At 43.9% G+C, this 27,888-nt stretch overlaps 1 protein-coding gene across 2 annotated transcripts in view; it reads right to left on the bottom strand.

Moving 5' to 3' along the window:
- The window catches only part of LOC115131249 (tubulointerstitial nephritis antigen-like), a 70,110-nt gene extending 45,347 nt beyond the window's left edge, over positions 1 to 24,763 (bottom strand). The window contains exons 1-3 of one of the 2 annotated variants that reach the window (XM_065020292.1): positions 24,587 to 24,763; positions 18,758 to 19,063; positions 12,852 to 12,918 (exon numbers count right to left, since the gene is read on the bottom strand). In XM_065020292.1, coding sequence (XP_064876364.1) covers positions 12,852 to 12,918; positions 18,758 to 19,061 — 371 coding nt within the window. In that variant the 5' untranslated portion in view covers positions 19,062 to 19,063; positions 24,587 to 24,763. Of the gene's footprint in view, positions 1 to 12,851; positions 12,919 to 18,757; positions 19,069 to 24,586 lie in introns of both variants that reach the window. The other variant, XM_065020291.1, reaches the window with a different exon arrangement.
- Between the last annotated feature and the right edge of the window lie 3,125 nt (positions 24,764 to 27,888).

The following is a 27,888-nucleotide window of genomic DNA, read 5'->3' on the forward strand; positions in this document are numbered from 1 at the left end:
TAAACCGTTTGGTAAACTTATAGGTTTCAAACTGGTTTGTCTACTATATATGCTACATAAATAAAATGTGTGTTTGCCAGACCAATTATAGCCAGACCAATCTAATGACTCCAGCCAGACCAATAAAAGACGACTCCAGCCAGACCATGATAACCAGACCAATAAGACGACTCCAGCCAGACCAATAAGAAATGACTCCATGACCAATAAGAAGACGACTCCAGCCAGATAACCATACATAATGACTACAGCCAGAATTATAAACAGATCTAAGACAATAATAATGATCCAGCCAGACCAATAATGACTACAGACCAATTATAAACAGCCTAAGACCAATAAGATACAGCCAGATAAGAAGACGACTCCAGCCAGACCATAATGACTACTGTAAATTATAAACACTCCAGCCAGACCAATATGATACATGATAACCATACATAATGACTCCAGCCAGACCAATAATAAACACTCCAGCCAGACCAATAAGAATGATACATGATAACCATACATAATGACTACTGTAAATTATAAACATCTAAGCCAGACCAATAAGAAGACGACTCCAACCAGACCAATAATGACTCCAGCCAGAAATTATAAACGACTCCAGCCAGACCATAAGAAGATGATACAGCCAGACCAATAATAAGACGACTCCAGCCAGACCAATTATAAACATCCAGCCAGACCAATAAGAAGACGACTCCAGCCAGACCAATAATCTAAGACGACTCCAGCCAGACCAATAACTCCAGCCAGACCAATAAGTACGACTCCAGCCAGACCAATAATAAGACTACTGTAAGCCAGACCATCTAAGACCATGTATGATACAGCCAGACCAATACATAATGACTACTCCAGCCAGACCAATTATAAACACTCCAGCCAGACCAATAATGATAACGACTCCAGCCAGACCAATAGAATGAGCCAGACCAATAATAAACACTCCAGCCAGACCAATATGATACATGACTCCAGCCAGACCAATAATGAAGACGTAACTCCAGCCAGACATCTAATGACATGAAGACGACTCCAGCCAGACCATGACTCCAGCCAGACCAATAATAATGACTCCAGCCAGACCAATAAAACATCCAGCCAGACCTAAGACAGACCAATAATAACCATACATCCAGCCAGACCAATAATAAACACTGATAACCAGCCAGACCAATAAGATAACGACTCCAGCCAGACCAATAAGAACATGACTCCAGCCAGACCAATAAAAGACGACTCCAGCCAGACCAATTATAAACACTCCAGCCAGACCAATAATGATAGATGATAGATGACTAGCCAGACCAATAAAGACGAGCCAGACTAAATTAGCCAGACCAATAAGAACACGACTCCAGCCAGACCATAATAATGACTACTGAAATCCATAGACCAATAAGAAGATGACTCCAGCCAGACCATAAGAAACGACTCCAGCCAGAAATTATAAACATCTAAGAAACGATCCAGCCAGACCACGACTCCAGCCAGACCATAATGACAGACTGTAAAGTACCAGCCAGACCAATAAGAAGGATGCCAGACCAATAATAACCATACAATAATGACTAGCCAGTAAATTATAAACAGATCTAATGACAATATGATACATGATAACCAGACATAATAAGAAGACTACTCCAGCCAGAAATAATAAACATGACTCCAGCCAGACCAATAAGAAGAAAAAGGCTTCTTTAAAAAAAACTTTAAGCACATTTTCAACAATCAAAATCCCTCAGTAACATTTTCAGTAACATAATGACTACTGTAATTTAAAACATTTGACAATAAAATAATCCAACCATACACTAATAAACCGTTTGTATAAACATCTAATGAAACTGGTTTGTCTACTATATATGCTACATAAATAAAATGTGTGTTTGTAAATTATAAACATCTAATGACATGTATGATACATGATAACCATACATAATGACTACTGTAAATTATAAACATCTAATGACATGTATGATACATGATAACCATACATAATGACTACTGTAAATTATAAACATCTAATGACATGTATGATACATGATAACCATACATAATGACTACTGTAAATTATAAACATCTAATGACATGTATGATACATGATAACCATACATAATGACTACTGTAAATTATAAACATCTAATGACATGTATGATACATGATAACCATACATAATGACTACTGTAAATTATAAACATCTAATGACATGTATGATACATGATAACCATACATAATGACTACTGTAAATTATAAACATCTAATGACATGTATGATACATGATAACCATACATAATGACTACTGTAAAGTATAAACATCTAATGACATGGATGATACATAATAACCATACATAATGACTACTGTAAATTATAAACATCTAATGACATGTATGATACATGATAACCATACATAATGCCTACTGTAAATTATAAACATGATAACCATACATAATGACTACTGTAAATTATAAACATCTAATGACATGTATGATACATGATAACCATACATAATGACTACTGTAAATTATAAACATCTAATGACATGGATGATACATAATAACCATACATAATGACTACTGTAAATTATAAACATCTAATGACATGTATGATACATGATAACCATACATAATGACTACTGTAAATTATAAACATCTAATGACATGTATGATACATGATAACCATACATAATGACTACTGTAAATTATAAACATCTAATGACATGTATGATACATGATAACCATACATAATGCCTACTGTAAATTATAAACATCTAATGACATGTATGATACATGATAACCATACATAATGCCTACTGTAAATTATAAACATCTAATGACATGTATGATACATGATAACCATACATAATGACTACTGTAAATTATAAACATCTAATGACATGTATGATACATGATAACCATACATAATGACTACTGTAAATTATAAACATCTAATGACATGTATGATACATGATAACCATACATAATGACTACTGGTTATTTCTGATGGATTCACATAGTAGTAACCACAATTGGGGTGAACACTTCTAATTTATTTCAACATGGAGCAGGATAGACAGCAAGGGAGAGAAAGAAATCAAAGAGCTAGTGGACAAGGGGCCCGTCAGAGAGGTGGGCATGGACCCTGTCAAAGAGGTCAAAGAGGTGGGCATGGACCCTGTCAAAGAGGTCAGAGAGGTGGGCATGGACCCTGTCAAAGAGGTCAAAGAGGTGGGCATGGACCCTGTCAAAGAGGTCAGAGAGGTGGGCATGGGCCCTGTCAAAGAGGTCAAAGAGGTGGGCATGGACCCTGTCAAAGAGGTCAAAGAGGTGGGCATGGGCCCTGTCAAAGAGGTCAAAGAGGTGGGCATGGACCCTGTCAAAGAGGTCAGAGAGGTGGGCATTGACCCTGTCAAAGAGGTCAGAGAGGTGGGCATGGACCCTGTCAAAGAGGTCAGAGAGGTGGGCATGGACCCTTCAAAGAGGTGGACATCAGAGAGAGGGAGGCAGACAGCAGGGAACTGTTGTGTCTAATGAAGTCTGGGCCATCATCGGTGACCATGTGGTTAACAGAGGCCTTACCATGGCAGAGGCTGATTAGTTAGGTTAGTTCAACCCAATCTGAAAAGATCAACTGTCAATTCGCCAAGAAAACCGTTAAGTCTGCAGGATATGGACTATGCTTTACCATTACATTTACAGTAAATGAATATTGTAATGCATGTCTAATCACAAAACAAGTTACACTATTCTTACAGTATGATCTATTGACAGTATACTCTGTTCTACCCTCAGAAGACCCCATGGTGGTGGCCGTGTGCTGACCGACCAGCAGGAGTGGGCAGTGGTGGAAATGGTGAGGGCCAGGAATGAGATACGTCTGTCTGAAAGAAAGCAGGCCATTGATGAGAATGATGACACCTTAGCCAATGTGGAATCCATCAGCCTGCCAACACCTTTTGAAGAGGCATCCAGGTATCTATGAAACACATTTACCTGGTGCCTTTTGAGAGAAACAACGACCGGGTGAAACAATTGCAGGCTGACTATGTTCAGTTACAGCACTAAATACGGTATTACTGTTAATATTAATGCACATGCTACTTCACAATATCATATTGGAACTATACTGTAAAAATAACAAACCAAAATATATTTTTAGAGGGCGATGGTACTTGATAATGATGTGAACCATCACAAGTACGTATGTGTCTGCTTTGAAAGTGAACTGTGTTTGCGTGAGATCAGGGGTGTATTCGTTCCGCCAATTCTGATGAAAAACGTTTCTTAAACGGAAGCAAACGGAACGAAACAGGGATAAGCATATCTGAATATATCCAATAGAAGCTCTCGTTTGCAACTGTTGGACTAATAATTACACCCTAGATCAGCTAGATGCAGGCAAGAGTGTGCAGGTGGTATTGAATGAGTCAATGTCTGTCGACCTGTGCACCTACGTTGTAAACCTTCATTCGTAGGCTGGGTTGTAGCAACCTCATGATAGGGAAAACGTCAGTATCATGTAGTAGCCTAAACCTATCCATGTTACATTGAGCTGGGCGAATTGAATATGAATGACAGTCATCCAAATTGTTGTAATAGAAATAAGGCCATGCTCATACATTTTTTTATTGTCTCCCTCATCTTAAAAGGTACCGACCCGCCACGGGTAGGAGTGTTAAGGACAATATGCATGCATGGGAAATGAGGGGAGAGTAGTGGAGTGTGTGTGCGTGGGATTTCATGCTTGAATGCGAGTACATGATTGGTGTTTATTGGGTGGGACCATTTGTTTGAACTTAACAGTTAAAGGGGAGTTTATACTTAAAGGAGAAGTTTTATTTTTTACAAACAAATCTATTTTTTTGATGTAAATGGCATGTTATAGAAGGGTCCACACAGCTTTTTGGGGATTTCCTTTGTTTTACAGAAACTTACCCCAAACAGCAAATCACTTCCTCATTTACTCAAATATTTCCTTTACTAACTGTAGAACAGACCTATCGCTCGAGCCGCAACAAAATGAAATATAACGTTGCGGATAAAGTTCGGAATGACACCATTTAGGTGAACAACATCTAAAGCCCTGCATCACTATACCGAGAGCTTTGCCGTTTAAAATGACGTATCTGAGCCTTTGTTCATGTTTTTCAGGGCCCTCATTATACATAACGAGGATGAAGAAGTGATTTGCTGTTTGGGGTAAGTTTTTTGAAAAACAAGTGAAATCACAAAAAAGGCATCAGGACCCTTCTATAACATGCCATACATTTTACAAACAAATTGATATTTGTTTGTAAAAAAAATAAGAAAACTCTTCCTTCCTCTTCCATGCTGTACTGAAATCAGGGTCTATTTTTACCATGGCTGTGCTTATTAAACTTCCAAATGTCTCTCTCAAAGGAGAGGAAGAGAGTGGGAGACACATTAGGTTAGACTGGACGTCTATAGGCTCCCCTTTACTAACTCTGCTCCTATCTGACCCATAGGTCTCTACCACACCCATCCTTTACTAACTCTGCTCCTATCTGACCCATAGGTCTCTACCACACCCATCCTTTACTAACTCTGCTCCTATCTGACCCATAGGTCTCTACCACACCCATCCTTTACTAACTCTGCTCCTATCTGACCCATAGGTCTCTACCACACCATCCTTTACTAACTCTGCTCCTATCTGACCCATAGGTCTCTACCACACCCATCCTTTACTAACTCTGCTCCTATCTGACCCATAGGTCTCTACCACACCCATCCTTTACTAACTCTGCTCCTATCTGACCCATAGGTCTCTACCACACCCATCCTTTACTAACTCTGCTCCTATCTGACCCATAGGTCTCTACCACACCCATCCTTTACTAACTCTGCTCCTATCTGACCCATAGGTCTCTACCACACCCATCCTTTACTAACTCTGCTCCTATCTGACCCATAGGTCTCTACCACACCCATCCACCACTCCAAGCAGGCTAAAGCAAACACTCAAAGTCTTTGAAAGATGTGTAACAGTATTTGAGCCCAGGTGTGCTATTCAGCCTGCAGGAGGGACCAGATCAGGGGTCAGTAGGAATAGACTGGAGTTAGACTGGATTAGAGAAAAACCCACAGGATACTTTGCATGTGTGTGAAAGTAAATATGATATGGATACATGAATTGTGGCAGACGCCAACCAGACACTCGCCTTTGCGTCGCCAGTACACACACACATACACACACACACACACACACACACACACACACACACACACACACACACACACACACACACACACACACACACACACACACACACACACACACATTTAACATTACATTTTACATTTAAGTCATTTAGCAGACGCTCTTATCCAGAGCGACTTACAAATTGGTGCATTCACCTTATGACATCCAGTGGAACAGCCACTTTACAATAGTGCATCTAAATCTTTTAAGGGGGGTGAGAAGGATTACTTTATCCTATCCTAGGTATTCCTTAAAGAGGTGGGGTTTCAGGTGTCTCCGGAAGGTGGTGATTGACTCCGCTGTCCTGGCGTCGTGAGGGAGTTTGTTCCACCATTGGGGGGCCAGAGCAGCGAACAGTTTTGACTGGGCTGAGCGGGAACTGTACTTCCTCAGTGGTAGGGAGGCGAGCAGGCCAGAGGTGGATGAACGCAGTGCCCTTGTTTGGGTGTAGGGCCTGATCAGAGCCTGGAGGTACTGAGGTGCCGTTCCCCTCACAGCTCCGTAGGCAAGCACCATGGTCTTGTAGCGGATGCGAGCTTCAACTGGAAGCCAGTGGAGAGAGCGGAGGAGCGGGGTGACGTGAGAGAACTTGGGAAGGTTGAACACCAGACGGGCTGCGGCGTTCTGGATGAGTTGTAGGGGCTTAATGGCACAGGCAGGGAGCCCAGCCAACAGCGAGTTGCAGTAATCCAGACACACACACACACACACACACACACACACACACACACACACACACACACACACACACACACACACACACACACCCTCCCTGAGAAACAATCCATGGCGGGGATGTGAGAAACCGTTCTGGCAGATAGGTGAGGAATTCTACCTCCCCTCATCATGGAACTGTCCTCGAGGCCTCACCCCAACCCACTACCTCCTCTGTTATGTTCAGCTACTGTACATCCCCCAGACAGGAAAACCATCCATACCATACATACAAAAGTGATCAGGACTTGAATAGTCCATCTCGTAACACAAAAAGCCTAACGCTAATAATGAAGGTCACTCAATTATTTAGTCCAATTGAAAAGCTACAGGTGAGAAGAAGTCAATGTATAAGTCAAATCAAAGAGTTAGGGGTCTATGAGATAGCCTGGCATTGTCGTTCTCCATATTCTTGTGTTAGAAAGAGGTTATCAGGTGTATTCGTGTACTAGACATGATTTTGGAGATCAAAGTTCCTGCACACTTGGGCAGTTAGAGGAATTTCTGTCCCAATTACCTTTAATTGCAGCCGTCTTACTCAGTGGGTGGTGAGGAGACACTGTTGGAGAGCTTGGCACAGACACCAACACAAAACACCAGCACACGCGACCCGTGCACACGCACACACACACACACACACACACACACACACACACACACACACACACACACACACACACACACACACACACACACACACACACACACACACACACACACACACACACACACACACACACACACACACACACACACACATACACACACACACATACACACACACACACACACTATGGGGCTTGGGCCAAATGCATTTTCAACTGTATGTCATGCTGCTATTCAAGAGCCAAATTGTCTTCAGTCTTATACTGTATCACAGACCAACCTACAGGTATTCTGCTATCAGTAGAACAGAGTATAGTAGTAGTAGTAAGGTACTAGTATAGTGGTACTAAAACAGAAGCAAAAAGACTAGAATGAGATAGGTCACTAGGTCTATGCTCTAGATTTAACCTAGTGGAATATCTCATTCTGGTCTTTTTAGATCTATTTCGAGTGATTTATCCATAAGGTAAACTACATTTCTGCTCTGGCAAATATGAATATATTTTCTAGAAACAAGCACAAAACCCTGAATAAGTCATCATTTAAATTTTTCTTTTACCTTCAGTTAAAGAACAAATTCTTATTTACAATGACGGCCTACCAAAAGGCCTTCTGCGGAGACGGGGGACTGGGATTAAAATAACTAAATAAATACAATATAAAGAGAGAGAGACACCACAACACTACATAAAGAGAGACCTAAGACAACAACATAGCAAGGCAGCAACACATGACAACACAGCAGGGTAGCAACACAACCTAACAACAACATGGTAGCAACACAACATGGTAGCAGCAAAAAACATAGTACAAACATTATTGGGCACAGACAACAGCACAGAGGTCAAGAAGGTAGAGACAACAATACATCACACAAAGCAGTCACAACTGTCAGTAAGAGTGTCCATGATTGAGTCTTTGAATGAAGAGATAAAACTGTCCAGTTTGAGTGTTTGTCGCAGCTCGTTCCAGTCGCTAGCTGCAGCGAACTGAAAAGACGAGCGACCCAGGGATGTGTGGGGACCTTTAACAGAATGTGACTGGCAGAACGGGTGTTGTATGTGGAGGATGAGGGCTGCAGTAGATATCTAAGATAGGGGGGAGTGAGGCCTAAGAGGGTTTTATAAATAAGCATCAACCAGTTTACAGAGGAGTATAGTGTGCAGTGATGTGTCCTATAAGGAGCATTGGTGGCAAATCTGATGGCCGAATGGTAAGAACGTCTAGCCGCTCGAGAGCACCCTTACCTGACTATATATATCTATATATTATGTCTCCATAATCTAGCACGGGTAGGATGGTCATCTGAATCAGGGTTAGTTTGGCAGCTGGAGTGAAAGAGGAGCGATTTCGATAGAGGAAACCAAGTTTAGATTTAACTTTAGCCTGTAGCTTTGATATGTTCTGAGAGAAGGACAGTGCACCGTCTAGCCATACTCCCAAGTACTTGTATGAGGTGACTACCTCAAACTCTAAACCCTCAGAGGTAGTAGCAGGAGCGGAAGAGATACTCTGAATGATCGGCTATGAAAAGCCAACTGACATTTACTCCTGAGGTGCTGACCTGTTGCACCCTCGACAACCACTGTGATTATTATTATTTGACCCTGCTGGTCATCTATGAACATTTGAACATCTTGGCCATGCTCTGTTATAATATCCACCCGACAGTCAGAAGAGGACTGGCCACCCCTCATAGCCTGGTTCCTCTCTAGGTTTGCTTGCTGTTTGGGGTTTTAGGCTGGGTTTCTGTACAGCACATTGTGACATCAGCTGATGTAAGAAGGGCTTTATAAATGAATTTGATTGATTGATTGATTGATTGATAGTAACACCTGTGGAAAGAGGGACATTTTTCTTACCAAACCACATGATCTTTGTTTTGTAGGTGTTCAGAACAAGGTTAAGGGTAGAGAAAGCTTGTTGGACACTAAGACAGCTTTGTTGTAGAGCATTTAACACAAAATCCGGAGAAGGGCCAGCTGAGTATAAGACTGTATCGTCTGCATATAAATGGATGAGAGAGCTTCCTACTGCCTGAGCTATGTTGTTGATATAAATTGAGAAGAGCGTGGGGCCTAGGATTGGGGTACTCCCTTGGTGACAGGCTGTGGCTGAGACAGCAGATCTTCTGACTTTATACACTGCACTCTTTGAGTGCAGGTAGTTAGCAAACCAGGCCAAAGACCCCTCAGAGATACCAATACTCCTTAGCCGGCCCACAAGAATGGAATGGTCTACCGTATCAAAAACTTTGGCCAAAAATAGCAGCACAATATTGCTTAGAATCAATGGCAATAGGGACATCATTGAGGACCTTTAAGGTTGCAGTGACACATCCATAACCTGAGCGGAAACCAGATTGCACACCGGAGAGAATACTATAGACATCAAGAAAACCAGTCAGTTGATTATTGACATGTTTTTCCAACACTTTTGATAAACAGGACACAACCAGTGCTGCTATAGCATCAGGTTAGAGTAATGCACAGCTGAGCGGTGATTATCTTCTGGAAGGTTTATATAGCATCAGGTTAGAGTAATGCACAGCTGAGCGGTGATTATCTTCTGGAAGGTTTATATAGCATCAGGTTAGAGTAATGCACAGCTGAGCGGTGATTATCTTCTGGAAGGTTTATATAGCTGCACAGCGGTGATTATCTTCTGGAAGGTTTATATAGCATCAGGTTATGCACAGCTGAGCGGTAATGTTTATATAGCACAGCTGAGCTGTGATTATCTTCTGGAAGGTTTATATAGCATCAGGTTAGAGTAATTCACAGCTGAGCGGTGATTATCTTCTGGAAGGTTTATATAGCATTAGGTCTCTAATGCCTATCAAACACATAAGCCCCAGTCTGAATGAACATACTCGGCTTGGCCTGTGCTGGGATGTTACTGTAGTTTAGCCTGTATTAGTTAACTAAATCCTAACTGGGATGTTACTGTAGTTTAGCCTGTATTAGTTAACTAAATCCTAACTGGGATGTTACTGTAGTTTAGCCTGTATTAATGAACTAAATCCTAGCTGGGATGCTACTGTAGTTTATCCTGTATTAGTTAACTAAACCCTAACTGGGATGTTACTGTAGTTTAGCCTGTATTAGTTAACTAAACTCTAACTGGGATGTTACTGTAGTTTAGCCTGTATTAATGAACTAAATCCTAGCTGGGATGTTACTGTAGTTTAGCCTGTATTAGTTAACTAAACCCTAACTGGAGTGTTACTGTAGTTTAGCCGGTATTAGTTAACTAAACCCTAACTGGGATGCTACTGTAGGTTGGCCTGTATTAGTTAACTAAACCCTAGCTGGGATGTTACTGTAGTTTAGCCTGTATTAATGAACTAAACCCTAACTGGGATGTTACTGTAGTTTAGCCTGTATTAGTTAACTAAACCCTAACTGGGATGTTACTGTAGTTTAGCCTGTATTAGTTAACTAAAACCTAACTGGAGTGTTACTGTAGTTTAGCCGGTATTAGTTAACTAAATCCTAGCTGGGATGTTACTGTAGGTTAGCCTGTATTAGTTAACTAAATCCTAGCTGGGATGTTACTGTAGTTTAGCCTGTATTAGTTAACTAAATCCTAGCTGGGATGTTACTGTAGTTTAGCCTGTATTAGTTAACTAAACCCTAACTGGGATGCTACTGTAGGTTAGCCTGTATTAGTTAACTAAACCCTAACTGGGATGCTACTGTAGGTTAGCCTGTATTAGTTAACTAAACCCTAACTGGGATGCTACTGTAGTTTAGCCTGTATTAGTTAACTAAACCCTAACTGGGATGCTACTGTAGGTTAGCCTGTATTAGTTAACTAAACCCTAACTGGGATGTTACTGTAGTTTAGCCTGTATTAGTTAACTAAACCCTAACTGGGATGTTACTGTAGTTTAGCCTGTATTAGTTAACTAAAACCTAACTGGGATGCTACTGTAGGTTAGCCTGTATTAGTTAACTAAACCCCAACTGGGATGCTACTGTAGGTTAGCCTGTATTAGTTAACTAAACCCTAACCCTGTATTTGGGGATTTTCTCCCATTCTTCTCTGCAGATCCTCTCAAGCTCTGTCAGGTTGGATGGGAAGCGTTGCTGCACAGCTATTTTCAGGTCTCTACAAAGATGTTAGATCGGGTTCAAGTCCGGGGTCTGGCTGGGTCACTGAAAGACATTCAGAGACTTGTCCCGAAGCCACTCTTGCGTTGTCTTGGTTGTGTGTTTAGGGTCGTTGTCCTGTTGGAAGGTGAACCGTCGCCCCAGTCTGAGATCCTGAGTGCTCTGGAGCAGGTTTTCATCAAGAATCTCTCTGTACTTTGATCCATTCCTCTTTTCATCACTCCTGACTGGTCTCCCAGTCCCTGCCAATGAATACCATCCCCACAGCATGATGCCACCACCATGCTTCACCGTAGGGATGGTGCCAGGTTTCCTCCAGACGTGATGCTTGGCATTCTTGATTTCATCAGACCAGAGAATCTGGTTTCTCATGGTCTGAGAGTCTTTAGATGCCTTTTGGAAAACTCCAAGCGGGCTGTCATGTGCCTTTTACTGAGGAGTGGCTTCCTTCTGGCCACTCTACCATAAAGGCCTGATTGGTGGAGTGCTGCAGAGATGGTTGTCCTTCTGGAAGGTTCTCCCATCTCCACAGACGAACTCTAGAGCGCCGTCAGAGTGACCATCGGATTCTTGGTCACCTCCCTGACCAAGGCCCTTCGCCCCTGATTGCTCAGTTTGTCAAGGCGGTCCACTGTGTTCTTGGGGACATTCAATGCTGAAGATTTTTTTTTCACCCTTCCCCAGATCTGTGCTTTGACCTAATCCTGTCTCGGAGCTCTACAGACAATTCCTTCAACCTCATGGCTTGGTTTTTGCTCTGACATGCACTGTCAACTGTGGGACCTTATATAGACAGGTGTGTGCCTTTCCAAATCATGTCCACATCAATTGAATATACCACAGATAGACTCCAATCAAGTTGTAGAAACATCTCAAGGATGATCAATGAAAACAGGATGCACCTGAGCTCAATTTTGAGTCTCATAGCACGGGTCTGAATACTTATTTAAATAAGGTATTTCTGTTTTTTATTTTTCATACATTTTGCAAAATTTCACAAAATAACTGTTTTTGCTTCGTCATTATGGGGTATTTGTATGTAGATTTCTGAGGACTTAAAAAAAATGGAATCCATTTTAGAATAAGGCTGTAACCTCACATAATGTGGGGAAAATGAAGGGGCCTGAATACTTTCTGAATGCACTGTACAGGGAGAAAAGAGAGGAAGAGGTTAGAGACACGTACCATAAGTTGCAGTTCTCTTTGTATGTCTGTCCTGAGAGGAATTTGTGGCTGTTCCTTTCACAGGTGCCTGGAAGGAAACAAAGGAAGGACATTCAGAAAGATGCTGACAGCCGATAGGATCACATTAATGATAACTTTTTAGTCCAGTTGTGGCGGAAGATCTGAGAGGCTGACTCATACAGATTCCTCCACTATATCTTCTCACCACACTCCCATGTATACACACACACACTCTACACACACACTCTACACTACACACTCTACACTACACACTCTACACTATACACACACTCTACACTACACACTCTACACTACACGCTCTACACTATACACACACACACACACTCTACACTACACACACACTCACTCTACACTACACACTCTCTACACACACTCTCTACACTACACACTCTACACACACACTCTACACTACACACTCTACACTACACACACACACTCACTCTACACTACACACTCTCACACACACACACACACACACACACACACACACACTATACACTATACACTACACACTCTACACTACACACTCTACACTACACACTCTCTACACTACACACACTCTACAATACACACTCCACACACTACACTACACACTCTACACGACAATACACACTCCACATACTCTACACACACACTCGACACACACACTCTACACACACACTCGACACACACACTCTACACTACGCACACTCTACACTACGCACACTCTACACTTTACACACTCTACACTACACTACACACTCTACACTACACACTCTCTACACTACACACACACTATACACTACACACACACTATACACTACACACTCTACACTACACACTCTACACTACAATACACACTCCACATACTCTACACACACACACACACACACACACACACACACACACACACACACACACACACACACACACACACACTACACACTCTACACTCTCTACACTACACACACTCTACAATACACACTCCACACACTACACTACACACTCTACACTACAATACACACTCCACACACACACTCCACACACACACTCCACACACACACTCTACACTATGCACACTCTACACTATGCACACTCTACACTACGCACACTCTACACTACACTACACACTCTACACTACACACTCTCTACACTACACACACTCTACAATACACACAATCTACAATACACACAATCTACAATACACACTCCACACACTCTACGCTACACACTCTACACTACAATACACACTCCACACTCGACACTCTACTCTACACTACACACACTCTACACACTCTACACTACACACACACTCCACACACTCTACAATACACACAATCTACAATACACACAATCTACAATACACACTCCACACACTCTACGCTACACACTCTACACTACAATACACACTCCACACTCCACACTCTACTCTACACTACACACACTCTACACACTCTACACTACACACACACTCCACACATCCTACACTACACACACTCTATACTACACACTCCACACACTCTACACACAAACTCTACACTACACACAATCTACAATACACACTCTACACTACACACTCTACACTACACACACTCTACACTACACACAATCTACAATACACACTCTACACTACACACGCTCTACACTACACACACACTCTACAATATACACTCCACACTACACACACACTCTACACACACACTCTACAATACACATCCACACACTCTACACTACACACTCTACACACACACACTCTACACTACACACACTATACAATACACACAAACACACTCTACAATACACATCCACACACTCTACACTACACAAACACACACTCCACACACTCTCTACACTACAGACACACACTCTACACTACACACACTTTTAAAAATGTTATTTTAGTAATGAGTGGATACATTTTCACAGACACACACACACTTCACACTCCAGACAGACACAGACACACACTCCACACTACAGACACAGACACTCCAGACACAGACACACTCTACACTCCAGACACAGACACTCCAGACACAGACACACACTCTACACCCCAGACACAGACACACACTCTACACTCCAGACACAGACACTCCAGACACAGACACACACTCTACACTCCAGACACTCCAGACACAGACACACACTCTACACCCCAGACACACACTCTACACTCCAGACACAGACACTCCAGACACAGACACACACTCTACACTCCAGACACTCCAGACACAGACACACACTCTACACTCCAGACACTCCAGACACAGACACACACTCTACACTCCAGACACTCCAGATACAGACACACACTCTACACTCCAGACACAGACACACACTCCAGACACAGACACTCTAGACACAGACACACACTCTACACTCCAGACACAGACACACACTCCACACTACAGACACACAAAGGCACGCAGGCTTGAGGGGCACACACGGGCGTGCTCAAACGCCAGCAGGAGAGGGAAAGCACCCAAGCTACCAGCCATGCAGGCACCCACGTGTCCACAAACACACACCCACACACAGAGTGTGTAGTGAGAGAGTTAACAGTAACACCCTGGCTGTGAGGTGTGTAGTGAGAGAGTTAACAGTAACACCCTGGCTGTGAGGTGTGTAGTAGTGTGTGTGGGGTTTGGGGAACCCTGAGCTGCAGTAATCTTCTGTTGGAATGTCCTGTTGGCTTCTGTCCTCTGTGTCCCAGGGCTAACAGGTCCTCATCATGCCTTAACAAGCTTAATTACACACACACTTAATGAAAACCCTGCCACCTCCAGGGTGTTCCAGGGGACAGGGGCGCCACTCTACCTCACACATCCCACCCCTCACTGGGCAAAGACAACCCCCCCCTCCCCCGTGTGGCCTCCGAGGGTGGGGTCAATTTAAATTCCATCTAGACCTCCTCAGTATAGGATTAGACATTCCATGGAGTTTGAATCAAAACGTATAATCCATGTATTAACCTCATGGTCCTTTTTTCAACGTTTTCTCAGCACTATTTCCTTTCCAATGTCTTTTGTCATTTTCAAATGTTTACAGGGTCATTCCAATGTTCAGTTGAAGTCCTAGACTGACTGGGACAGATATCTACACCATCTCTGCTGACCTCTTCCCTCTAACACTCCCCTTGTGTAGAAGGAGGGTCAGTTGCCAACGCTGTGTTGGGCCCTGCAGGAGACTGCTGTGTGATTTATGGTAGTAACACTGGAACACTCCAGAAGCTACTCCTCCTTCAGCTGTCTGTCTGTCTGTCTGTCTGTCTGTCTGTCTGTCTGTCTGTCTGTCTGTCTGTCTGTCTGTCTGTCTGTCTGTCTGTCTGTCTGTCTGTCTGTCTGTCTGTCTGTCTGTCTGTCTAACTCTAAAAGCCTAAGCCGTTGGGGTGGGTGGGGCTAACATATGGAATTGTTTTAAGATGGTGATACCATGGACCATTAACACGACACTACACACTCCGGACACAGACACACAAAGGCACGCAGGCATGAGGGGCACACAGGCGTGCTCAAACGCCAGCAGGGGAGGGAAAGCACCCAAGCTACCAGCCATGCAGGCACCCACGTGTCCACAAACACACACCACACACAGAGTGTGTAGTGAGAGAGTTAACAGTAACACCCTGGCTGTGAGGTGTGTAGTGAGAGAGTTAACAGTAACACCCTGGCTGTGAGGTGTGTAGTGAGAGAGTTAACAGTAACACCCTGGCTGTGAGGTGTGTAGTGAGAGAGTTAACAGTAACACCCTGGCTGTGAGGTGTGTAGTGAGAGAGTTAACAGTAACACCCTGGCTGTGACGTGTGTAGTGAGAGAGTTAACAGTAACACCCTGGCTGTGAGGTGTGTAGTGAGAGAGTTAACAGTAACACCCTGGCTGTGACGTGTGTAGTGAGAGAGTTAACAAAAGGTTTTGAAGTGTTTGTCCTATATCTAGGAGACATAAGAAAGCTCAGAAAATATTGTATTTTTTGGGGACACATATTTCACCCTTTATTTTTGTTGGCACAAAACGATCTCCATACTTCCATTGATTTGTATGGGTTACCTTCAGACGAGTCCTGTGGCACGTAGAGCAAAATATTGATTTGTAGCCCACACGGTTTCAGATGCCACAGTACAGACACTTGGCACATCAGCGTTACCGACTTCAGACGAGTCCCATGACACTACAGACGTTTTCGTGAGAAGAACAATTTTCAGGATGTCTCATAGTCTGACAAACACAGCCGTAGCTGCAGATACGGTCGATTGTGACGCAGCCCATGCAAAAAATAGATATCTCCAGCTTAAACTAAATGGATTTTGATGGGGATTTGTTTATTATGTTTCTTACAGTATATTAACTCACGAGTGTATCGAGGAACTCTTCTTAAAACTCCATCACTACTCCATAATGGTTCTGTGTAGTGGGAACTAGGAGAGGCGAACCTAACCCGAAACCTAACCCTAACCCTTAACTTGAGCTAATGGTTCTGTGGAGTGGGCACTAGGAGAGGTGAACCTAACCCTAAACCTAACCCTAACCCTTAACTTGAGCTAATGGTTCTGTGGAGTGGGAACTAGTGTAACCGATGTGAAATGGCTTGCTAGTTAGCGGGGTGCGCGCTAATAGCGTTTCAATCGGTGATGTCACTTGCTCTGAGACCTTGAAGTAATTGTTCCCCTTGTCCTGCAAGAGCTGCAGCTTTTGTGGCGCGATGGGTAACGATGCTTCGTGGGTGGCTGTTGTTGATGTGTGCAGAAGGTTCCTGGTTCGAGGAGAGGGACGGAAGCTATACTGTTACATTGATGCTGTTGACCCGGATCACTGGTTGTTGTGGAAAAGGAGGAGGTTAAAAGTGGGGTGAGTGTATGATTTGAATGAAATGGTTTTGGAATTTATCCTACAGTTTGTCTGATAAGGTGAGCTGAGAGATGGGAAAGAGCAAGTGAGGTAGAGAGAGTGAGAAATGAAGGTGTCACTCCTTTCTCTTTCCCCCGTCTCCCACAGGCTAAGGTGTGTTTATGTCCCTCTTTGGGAAACGCAACCTCCCTGTCATCTAGCGAGCACATACCTACCTCGACCTGTCCCTACTTCCTGTCCCGTTCCCATCGCCTATCTCTCCCTCTCTCTGCATAGTGTGCATTCTTTCTCCTGACCTCCGACCTCCCCCTCCATCTGTCTCAGACTAATAAGAAGACTACTGTTCCTGGTCTCTTCTCAGGTTGGGCCCTGCTGCCAGCAGAACATTTTACACCTCCACAACAACTAGCAGAGTTATAGTGTATGTGAAGCATGTTTTTACTTTGAAAGCAGAGAAAGGTGAACCCACTAATCTCTTTTGACTCATCACATACACTGCTACTACTGTCTATTGTCTATCCTGTTAACTAGTCACTTTATCCCTACCTATATGTACACATCTACCTTAATTACCTCGTACCCCTGCACATCGACTAGGTGCTGGTCCTCTATGTATATAGCCAAGATATCGTTACTCATTGTGTATTTATTCTTTGAGTTAATAGAAAAATAAGATTTCTCTTTTTTTCTTTCTGCATTTTTGGGAAGTGTCCGTAAGCACTTCCCTGTTAGACTACACCTTCCCTGAAGCATGTGACAAACATTTTATTTTACCACAGTGTGCTAAGGTTTCACAGGCCAATGGGACCTCCTACCTAATGTACTGTGACAGTTGAAACATAACTTTGCCTGTGCGTAGGATTAGCAGTTGGTAGTTGCCATTCATTCAGTAGTCCCATACACTCAGTGTGGGACCTGAATACTTTGGCTACTCTACAGGTCTCCACTGTACTGGGCCTTTCTGTTTGAATCCTAAGTGGCAGGCCCATACACACGCACACACCATACGACCCCCCCGCCACCCCACACCCTCCTCCCCACACACACCCTCTCACTTACCAATGAAAGGGGGTGAGATGCCCAGACAGTGGCCCCAGAAGTCAGGGCAGCAGTCTGAGATGGTTCGGTTACAGAACAGGTCACAGTAACAGATGGTGTCCAGGTAGGGCACCGTACACTGGTCGTCCCGGCCCGGGCAGCAGCCCCCTCTCCGCTCGCAGTACGACCCAAACGGGTCCCTGATTCCCCCCATGTGCAGCGGGCTCATCAGCTCCCTCTTGGTCCTCCTGGATGTGCCTCTGGCCGCCATACTCTCCGACACCACCAGGAGGAGCACCACTGCTATGGCCGCTAGAAGCTTCATTTCTACCCTGACAGAAGGGACAAAGAAGAACATCTGTTAGGATGCTGTGAGCAGGTCACAAGTTATGTAGACACTGATAGAGTGTCAGGTCAGACATTTGTCAAAATCCTAATAGATTCTTTCTATTACAGGGGCTGAGTCACTGGCTTACTGGTGCTCTTTCATGCCGTTCCTAGGAGGGGTGCGTCACTTGAGTGGATTGAGTCACTGATGTGATCTTCCTGTCTGGGTTGGTGCCCCCCCCTTGGGTTGTGCCGTGGCGGAGATCTTTGTGGGCTATACTCGGCCTTGTCTCAGGATGGTAAGCTGGTGGTTGAAGATATCCCTCTAGTGGTGTGGGGACTGTGCTTTGGCAAAGTGGGTGGGGTTATATCCTTCCTGTTTGGCCCTGTCCGGGGGTGTCATCGGATGGGGCCACAGTGTCTCCTGACCCCTCCTGTCTCAGCCTCCAGTATTTATGCTGCAATAGTTTATGTGTCGGGGGGATAGGGTCAGTTTGTTATATATGTTATATACTTCTCCGGTCTTATCCGGTGTCCTGTGTGAATTTAAGTATGCTCTCTCTAATTCTCTCTTTCTTTCTTTATCTCGGAGGACCTGAGCCCTAGGACCATGCCTCAGGACTACCTGGCATGATGACTCCTTGCTGTCCCCAGTCCACCTGGCCATGCTGCTGCTCCAGTTTCAACTGTTCTGCCTGTGATTATTATTATTTGACCATGCTGGTAATTTATGAACATTTGAACATCTTGGCCATGTTCTGTTATGATCTCCAACCGGCACAGCCAGAAGAGGACTGGCCACCCCTCATAGCCTGGTTCCTCTCTAGGTTTCTTCCTAGGTTCTGGCCTTTCTAGGGAGTTTTTCCTAGCCACCGTGCTTCTACACCTGCATTGCTTGCTGTTTGGGGTTTTAGGCTGGGTTTCTGTACAGCACTTTGAGATATCAGCGGATGTACGAAGGGCTATATAAATAAATTTGATTTGAATAAGATGACAGGCCTAGTCCTGCTTAGAGATCAACAAGTGAGATATGTAGGTCTAACAGTAGGATAATATATTCAAATCTAACAGCAAGCCCAAAAGTCACACTCAGTGGGTCATTTAACAGCTGGAGAGAGTTCTTAGGAAGATGGAAGGAGGAGAAGCTGGAGAAGGAGGAGGATGAGGAGAAGGAGGAGGAGGCCTGAGCTGCATGCCAACTCTGCAACGTTTCCCTTGACAGTGGGCTCTGACTGAAATATCAACCCGTGATAACACCTACGTTCATCTGGTTCCTTTATGAAACAATCCACTCACATCCTTCAACAGGGTCATACAGTGTATCAAAAGGATCAACTAACTGTAATAACATACAAACATACATTTGATTTGATTTAAAGGGTGAACCTAGTGTAACAACGGATGATTAAAGTCCCCTATTTCTTTAAACCGCTTCCTATGAGAGGTCTCAAGACAACAGAATACCTCTTGTTTCAGAACTTTTTAAACAAGGCCTGTCATTTGGGTTTAGATGATTTCAACATAACTAGTAAGAATAGTAACATAGCACCTTTTCATGTAATAAGAGTTTATAAATCAACAAGTATGGAACATATCACACATATCCAAAACAGATTCAAATGGGGCGTTTACATCTAACAGGTTAGAGGCGTTTACATCTAACAGGTTAGGGGCGTTTACATCTAACAGGTTAGGGGCGTTTACATCTAACAGGTTAGGGGCGTTTACATCTAACAGGTTAGGGGCGTTTACATCTAACAGGTTAGGGGCGTTTACATCTAACAGGTTAGGGGCGTTTACATCTAACAGGTTAGGGGCGTTTACATCTAACAGGTTAGGTCAAGATTTTAAAGGTCCTCTCCACAAATCCTTACGCTACTCTTCAAAGAACTCTATAGCATTCACAGAATGTTCTACTGTATTTGAATTTGAACAGTGCAAATCTATACTTCACTATGATGAAGAGAAAGGTAAAGCTGCAAAGATTGAACTGCCCAATACTGTCACTGTATTTCAATGGTTTCAGGTCTGAGACATTACTAGACTGTGTCAATGTCCCAAATGACACCCTTTTCCCTATAAAGTGCACTACTTTTGACCAGGGACCATGGAACTCTGGTCAAAAGTAGTACACTTTATAGGGAATAGGGTGCAGCCCTGGTCAAAAGTAGTGCACTATGTAGAGAATAGGGTTACATTTGGGACAAAACCTGTAAGCCTGCTATAAATATGGCTCTCTGGGGTCTCTTTGCATAATACGTTGTTCGATGCGGCCACACTAAAATAGCACTCAATGCAATACTTCACTGTTTATTAAAAAAGGGACATTCCACCTCCGTTCAGTCAAAAAAGGGGGTTGTGACATTATTATCATCAACATGAGAATATAAAGCTATCACGTCATCATGGAAACAAACGTCCTGCTGTCTGTCAGAGCTAATTTGTCAATCTTCAGGAAATGTCCCAAAGAGCATGCCTCTTTCTCTCTCTATCCTGTCCTACACAGACTACGCCTCTCTCTATCCTGTCCTACAAACCACACCTCTCTCTCTATCCTGTCCTACAAACCACACCTCTCTCTCTATCCTGTCCTACAAACCACGCCTCTCTATCCTGTCCTACAAACCACGCCTCTCTCTCTATCCTGTCCTACAGACCAGGCCTCTCTCTCTATCCTGTCCTACAGACCAGGCCTCTCTATCCTGTCCTACAAACCACACATCTCTCTATCCTGTCCTACAAACCACGCCTCTCTCTCTATCCTGTCCTACAGACCACGCCTCTCTCTCTATCCTGTCCTACAGAACACATCTCTCTCTATCTTGTCCTACAAACCACGCCTTTCTCTCAATCCTGTCCTACAGACCACACCTCTCTCTATCCTGTCCTACAAACCAGGCCTCCCTCTCTATCCTGTCCTACAGACCAGGCCTCTTTCTATCCTGTCCTACAGACCACGCCTCTCTCTCTATCCTGTCCTACAGAACACATCTCTCTCTATCTTGTCCTACAAACCACGCCTTTCTCTCTACCCTGTCCTACAGACCACACCTCTCTCTATGCTGTCCTACAGACCAGGCCTCTCTCTTTCCTGTTCTACACATGTACTATATATACAGTTGAAGTCGGAAGTTTACATACACCTTAGCCAAATACAGTTTAACTCAGTTTTTCACAATTCCTGACATTTAATCCAAGTAAAAATTCCATGTCTTAAGTCAATTAGGATCACCACTTTATTTTAAGAATGTGAAATGTCAGAATAATAGTAGAGAGAATTATTTATTTCAGCTTTTATTTATTTCATCACATTTCCATGGGGTCAAACGTTCCCATACACTCAATTAGTATTTGGTAACATTGCCTTTAAATTGTTTAACTTGGGTCAAATGTTTCAGGTAGCCTTCCACAAGCTTCCCACAATAAGTTGGGTGAATTTTGGCCCATTCCTCCTGACAGAGCTGGTGTAACTGAGTCAGGTTTGCAGGCCTCCTTGCTCGCACAAACTTTTTCAGTTCTACCCACAGACTTTCTATAGGATTGAGGTCAGGGCTTTGTGATGGCCACTCAATACCTTGACTTTGTTGTCCTTAAGACATTTTGCCACAACTTTGGAAGTATACTTAGGGTCATTGTCCATTTGGAAGACCCATTTGCGACCAAGCTTTAACTTCCTGACTAATGATGTCCCTTTGTCCCCATGTGCAGTTGCAAACCATAGTCTGGATTTTTTATGGCAGTTTTGGAGCAGTGGCTTTTTTCTTACTGAGCGGCCTTTCAGGTTATGTCAATATAGGACTCGTTTTACCGTGGATATAGACACTTTTGTACCTGTTTCCTCGAGCATCTTCACAAGGTCTTTTTCCTGTTGTTCATTTGCAAAAATGTTTTTAAAAAATGTTTTTGCTTTGTCATTATGGAGTATTGTGTGTAGATTGCTGAGGATTTTTATTTAATTGATCAATTTTAGAATAAGGCTCTATGTGCAAAATGTGGAAAAAGTCAAGGAGTCTGAATACTTTCCAAAGGCACTGTACATAGACATAGAATCCCTGGTCACTTTAATAATGTTTATGAATATACTGTTTTACTCATTTCATATGTTTATACTGTATTATATTTTATTGTATTTTAGTCAGTGCCACTCCGACATGGAGAGAATCTTGACCACACCTTTTTGGCTGGTGTGTGAACTCTCACTCTCTGCACAGCCATGGGACGGACAAACAATGGCCCCTAGGCACATCTTATTGTGTGTGATTGTATCATCAACACCACATCAGCCTTGCTTTGGTTCCATGGTAGCGCCTCAGACATACAGAATGACACAGTACCGTAGTCAGCCTTGCTTTGGTTCCATGGTAGCGCCTCAGACATACAGAATGACACAGTACTGTAGTCAGCCTTGCTTTGGTTCCACGGTAGCGCCTCAGACATACAGAATGGCACAGTACTGTTATCAGCTGTAGCCTTGCTGTTGATCCCTCCAGCACAGTAAAACAGAAAAGCCTCATCGCACAACCAACTTATAGACATTCCACAGTTATTATAACCCATAACGACTGTAACTCAGAGGGATGCAGTGCCCTAGAACCAGCTGCTCAACAACTTCCAGAGTCCATTGCCGGCTGCCTGTCTGCCTCATATTGTATGGAGTCATGAGGGTAGAACACTGAACAAGCACAACACACCCTGGTTTCATCTCACCTGGGCAGTATCATTCACCTGTGCTGAGACAGCCAGACAAACAAACACATGCACGCAAGCAAACACACCCACACGCACACACGCACACGCATAGACACACACACCAACTCTATTTTCTCTCTCACCTCTCTTCACATACAGACAAATAGGATCAGCTGAACTTTGAAACATTGCTTCACAACCCACTAGATAACTCAATCACTCACAGTCAGTATCAGTCTAAAAGCATTTCAATGGAGTGAGGTATTTCTAGAGAGTTCTAAGAGTGTGTCATGGAGTCCTTGAGTTCTGTTTACTTTTATTCTCAACTCAAGGATACACTAAACAAAGCAACCATTTATTTTACAGGTGTCACACAAACCTCCCTTGGTTTAAAACAGGAGACACAGTCCAAAGACAAAATGAACAATAATCTTAGTATCTAGAATACATAAGATGTACACTACACTTTCAGACATTTTCCACATATCAAGTCTAATTTTGTAGTATTATATGTGGGTTAAATCATAGTTTTTTAAATCTTTTTTTAAATTAACCCTTTATTTAACTAGACAACTAATCTAATTCTGAAAACAAACTTTCCTAAGAATCTGATTAGGAAGCCTGAACATATCTGAAACTAGTCACAGTAAATGCTAATTACAATCACATTATAACAAAACTAGCATAGCCAAGGAAATCCAACTAGCTTTATTTATTTAGTTGTTTACCATCAAACCTACTTCCAAAATGTTTGTTACATTTTTTAGATAATGATGTGAATCCTGCACCTGTCTGATCTGGCTCAGAGAGAGGGAAAGAGGTAATCCATTTTACCTTGTATGTGTGTTCTGTGAAAATCTCTCTTCTTGTTTGTAATCCAATAGAAAAACCCAGTCCTGTAAAAGATGATATGATTTTCTGCTGCTTTCTCTGTAATTCATACACAGCGAGAAAGTCTGTCTCCCTTTCTCCCTCACTCTCTTCTCATTCACTGCACTGTCAGGCTAAACAACTGAGTTATATATACTGTACAGCCACTAAGTATGAACAAACCACTCCTCCCTCCCCCTCCTTCACACTCTCTCTCTGCCCTATCCTCCTGACTCCTAGCCTAATCCTTATTTTCTCTCTCTCTTGAATAAACCTAAAACAGTTATTTTCAAAAGCAACTGCCATTTAGCTCTTTCTTTCTATTTTGTCCCTGTGATTAAGCTTTTTTAATTTGTGACATCATCACAGGGTCATCCACTTGTTTCCCTTTGGCACAGTGACCACCTCGCTACCCCCTAGTGGTCACTAGAAAAACTTGACAAAGGGTGGTTTGAAAAGACTCACCTGTACCGTGGTTAGCACAGCTGCAGTAAAAACAGTAGCATTACTGTTACAAAATTATTCCGCTGCTCTGTCGTTCGCTAAACTAATGTCCAATGGCATGGTGTAGCGTTTGGTCAGCCAAGGAGTCTGGGTAGCCAGGCAACATGAACACACCTTTACAATATGTCCACTATCTGTCAGGATTTGGCCAGGGTTGTTCCGGTTTTGGTCACTAGATGCCCCCATTGTGCTTTTTGACCCTTTTGTTTTCCCTTGTTCCCAGTTATTATTTGCACCTGTGCCTCGTTTCCCTTGATTGTATTTAAACCCTTAGTTTTCCTCAGTTCTTTGCTCTGTGTTTGAATGTTGGCACCCAGCCCCAGTGATGCTGTGAACATATGTTGCTCCAGTTGGACTCTCTTGTGGTACTCTGTTTTTGTTCTTGTTTATTTATTTTTGATTATCTTTTGAGGCCTGCCCCCCCCAGGGGTCAGATCTTTTCCCTATCTCCTCCCGAACGAGCTGCTATGGATACCTACATCAACGCTCTGGCAGCAGGCCTCATGCGTCCATCCACCTCTCCGGCGGGAGCAGGGTTTTTCTTTGTGGCCCAAAAAAACGGTGGGTTACGTCCTTGGATCGACTACCGGGGACTCAATGCCATAACCGTCCGTAACCGCTACCCGCTACCCCTTATGGCCACAGCCTTTGAGCTGCTCCAGGAAGCAGTTGTCTTCACCAAGCTTGACCTGCGGAACGCATACCATCTTGTGCGAATCAGACCCGGTGATGAGTGGAAGACCGCTTTCAACACGCCTACTGGTCACTACGAATACTTGGTGATGCCCTTCGGCCTGACCAACGGCTGTGTTCCAAGCGCTCATAAATGATGTGCTTAGGGATATGCTTAACATATTCGTGTTTGTTTACTTGGATGACATCCTCATCTTTTCGAGCTCCCTTCAAGAACACACAAAGCATGTCAGACAAGTACTCAAACGCCTCCTAGACAGCCATTTGTACGTTAAGCCGGAAAAATGTGAATTCCATTCATCCAGAGTACAATTCCTGGGATTTGTAGTGGAACCCGGTCGAGTCCAAATGGACTCCAGGAAGGTAGGGGCAGTAGCGGATTGGCCCACCCCCAAGTCCGTTAAGGAAGTTCATCGTTTCCTGGGCTTCATAAACTTTTACCGCAAGTTCATCAAGAACTTCAGCTTGGTGGCAGCCCCTCTCTCAGCTTTAACCAAGGGTGACAACGCAAGGTTTTTGTGGGAAAAGAAGCTGAGACGGCCTTCCAAGGACTCAAGCAGCGCATCCTCTCTGCTCCCATCCTGACTCTACCGACTGTGGATGAACCTTTTGTGGTGGAGGTAAACGCATCAGAGGTTGGTGTTGGAGCTGTCTTGTCTCAGAGGGGAGAAGACAAGAAGCTCCACCCTTGCGCTTTCTTCTCACACCGGCTTACCCCGGCCGAGAGGAACTACGATGTGGGGGATCGTGAGCTCCTAGAGGTTAAGATGGCATTGAAGGAATGGAGACACTGGCTCGAGGGGGCTTCTCACCTGTTTCAAGTGCTTACGGACCACAAAAATCTGGAGTATATCCAGCAGGCGAAGCGGTTGAACTCCAGACAAGCTCGATGGTCTCTTTTCTTCAATCGATTCCAGTTTATCCTCACCTATCTGCCCGGGTCGAAGAATCTCAAACCGGATGCCTTGTCCCGAGTCTACGCTCCTGCCATTCGAGACGACACTGATATGCCTGTCCTTCCTGCTGCTAAGATCGTGGCCCCAATCTCGTGGCAAGTTGAGGATACCGTGAGACGAGCTCAAGCTATCGAACCGGGTCCGAAAGGAGGTCCTGCCAATCGGTTGTTTGTCCCCAAGGCAGCGAGGACCCAGGTCCTTCTGTGGGGGCACTCCTCTCGCCTCACCTGTCACCCGGGTGTAGGTCGCACCTTGGAGTTCATCCAGCGAAAGTTCTGGTGACCCACCATAAAAGAAGTTGCCACTTTCGTCAAGGCCTGCCCCGTGTGCTGCCAGGGCAAATCTTCTCACCTCCGCCCTCAAGGACTCCTTCACCCTTTACCTGTTCCCCACAGACCCTGGTCCCATATCTCGTTGGACTTTATTACTGGCCTTCCTCCGTCCCATGGTAATACTACTGTCCTAGTCATCATCGACAGGTTTTCTAAGGCGGCCAGGTTCGTCCCCCTGACTAAGTTACCTTCTGCCAAGGAAACGGCTGAGTTGGTAATTAACCATGTGTTCCGAGTCTTCGGCATTCCTCAAGATATGGTTTCCGAAAGAGGTCCCCAGTTCGCCTCAAGGTTTTGGAAGGCCTTCTGCCAACTCATAGGGGCCTCTGCCAGTCTATCTTCAGGGTACCACCCGGAGTCCAACGGCCAAACAGAGAGGATGAATCAAGAGCTGGAAACCACCCTCCGATGTATGGCCCTTAACAACCCGTCCACATGGTCGTCCTTCACTGTTTGGGCGGAATACGCACACAACACCTTGCGCTCCTCCTCCACTGGTATGTCCCCGCACGAGAGTCAGTTTGGCTATGCCCCTCAATTGTTCCCGGACCAGGAGGTAGAAGTCGGAGTGCCTTCAGCCTTGAAGTTCGTCAGACACTGTCGGCTTACATGGAGGAAGACCCATCTTAATCTTCTGCATTCCTCACAGTGGTACCAACATCAAACTAACAGACGTCGCTGTCCCGGGCCTACTCTGCGCCCAGGCCAGAGAGTCTGGGTCTCCACAAAAAACTTACCGCTACGGGTGGAGTCTCGCAAGCTGTCCCAGAAATACACCGGT

Source organism: Oncorhynchus nerka, linkage group LG7, assembly GCF_034236695.1.
Source record: "Oncorhynchus nerka isolate Pitt River linkage group LG7, Oner_Uvic_2.0, whole genome shotgun sequence".
Taxonomy (NCBI): domain Eukaryota; kingdom Metazoa; phylum Chordata; class Actinopteri; order Salmoniformes; family Salmonidae; genus Oncorhynchus; species Oncorhynchus nerka.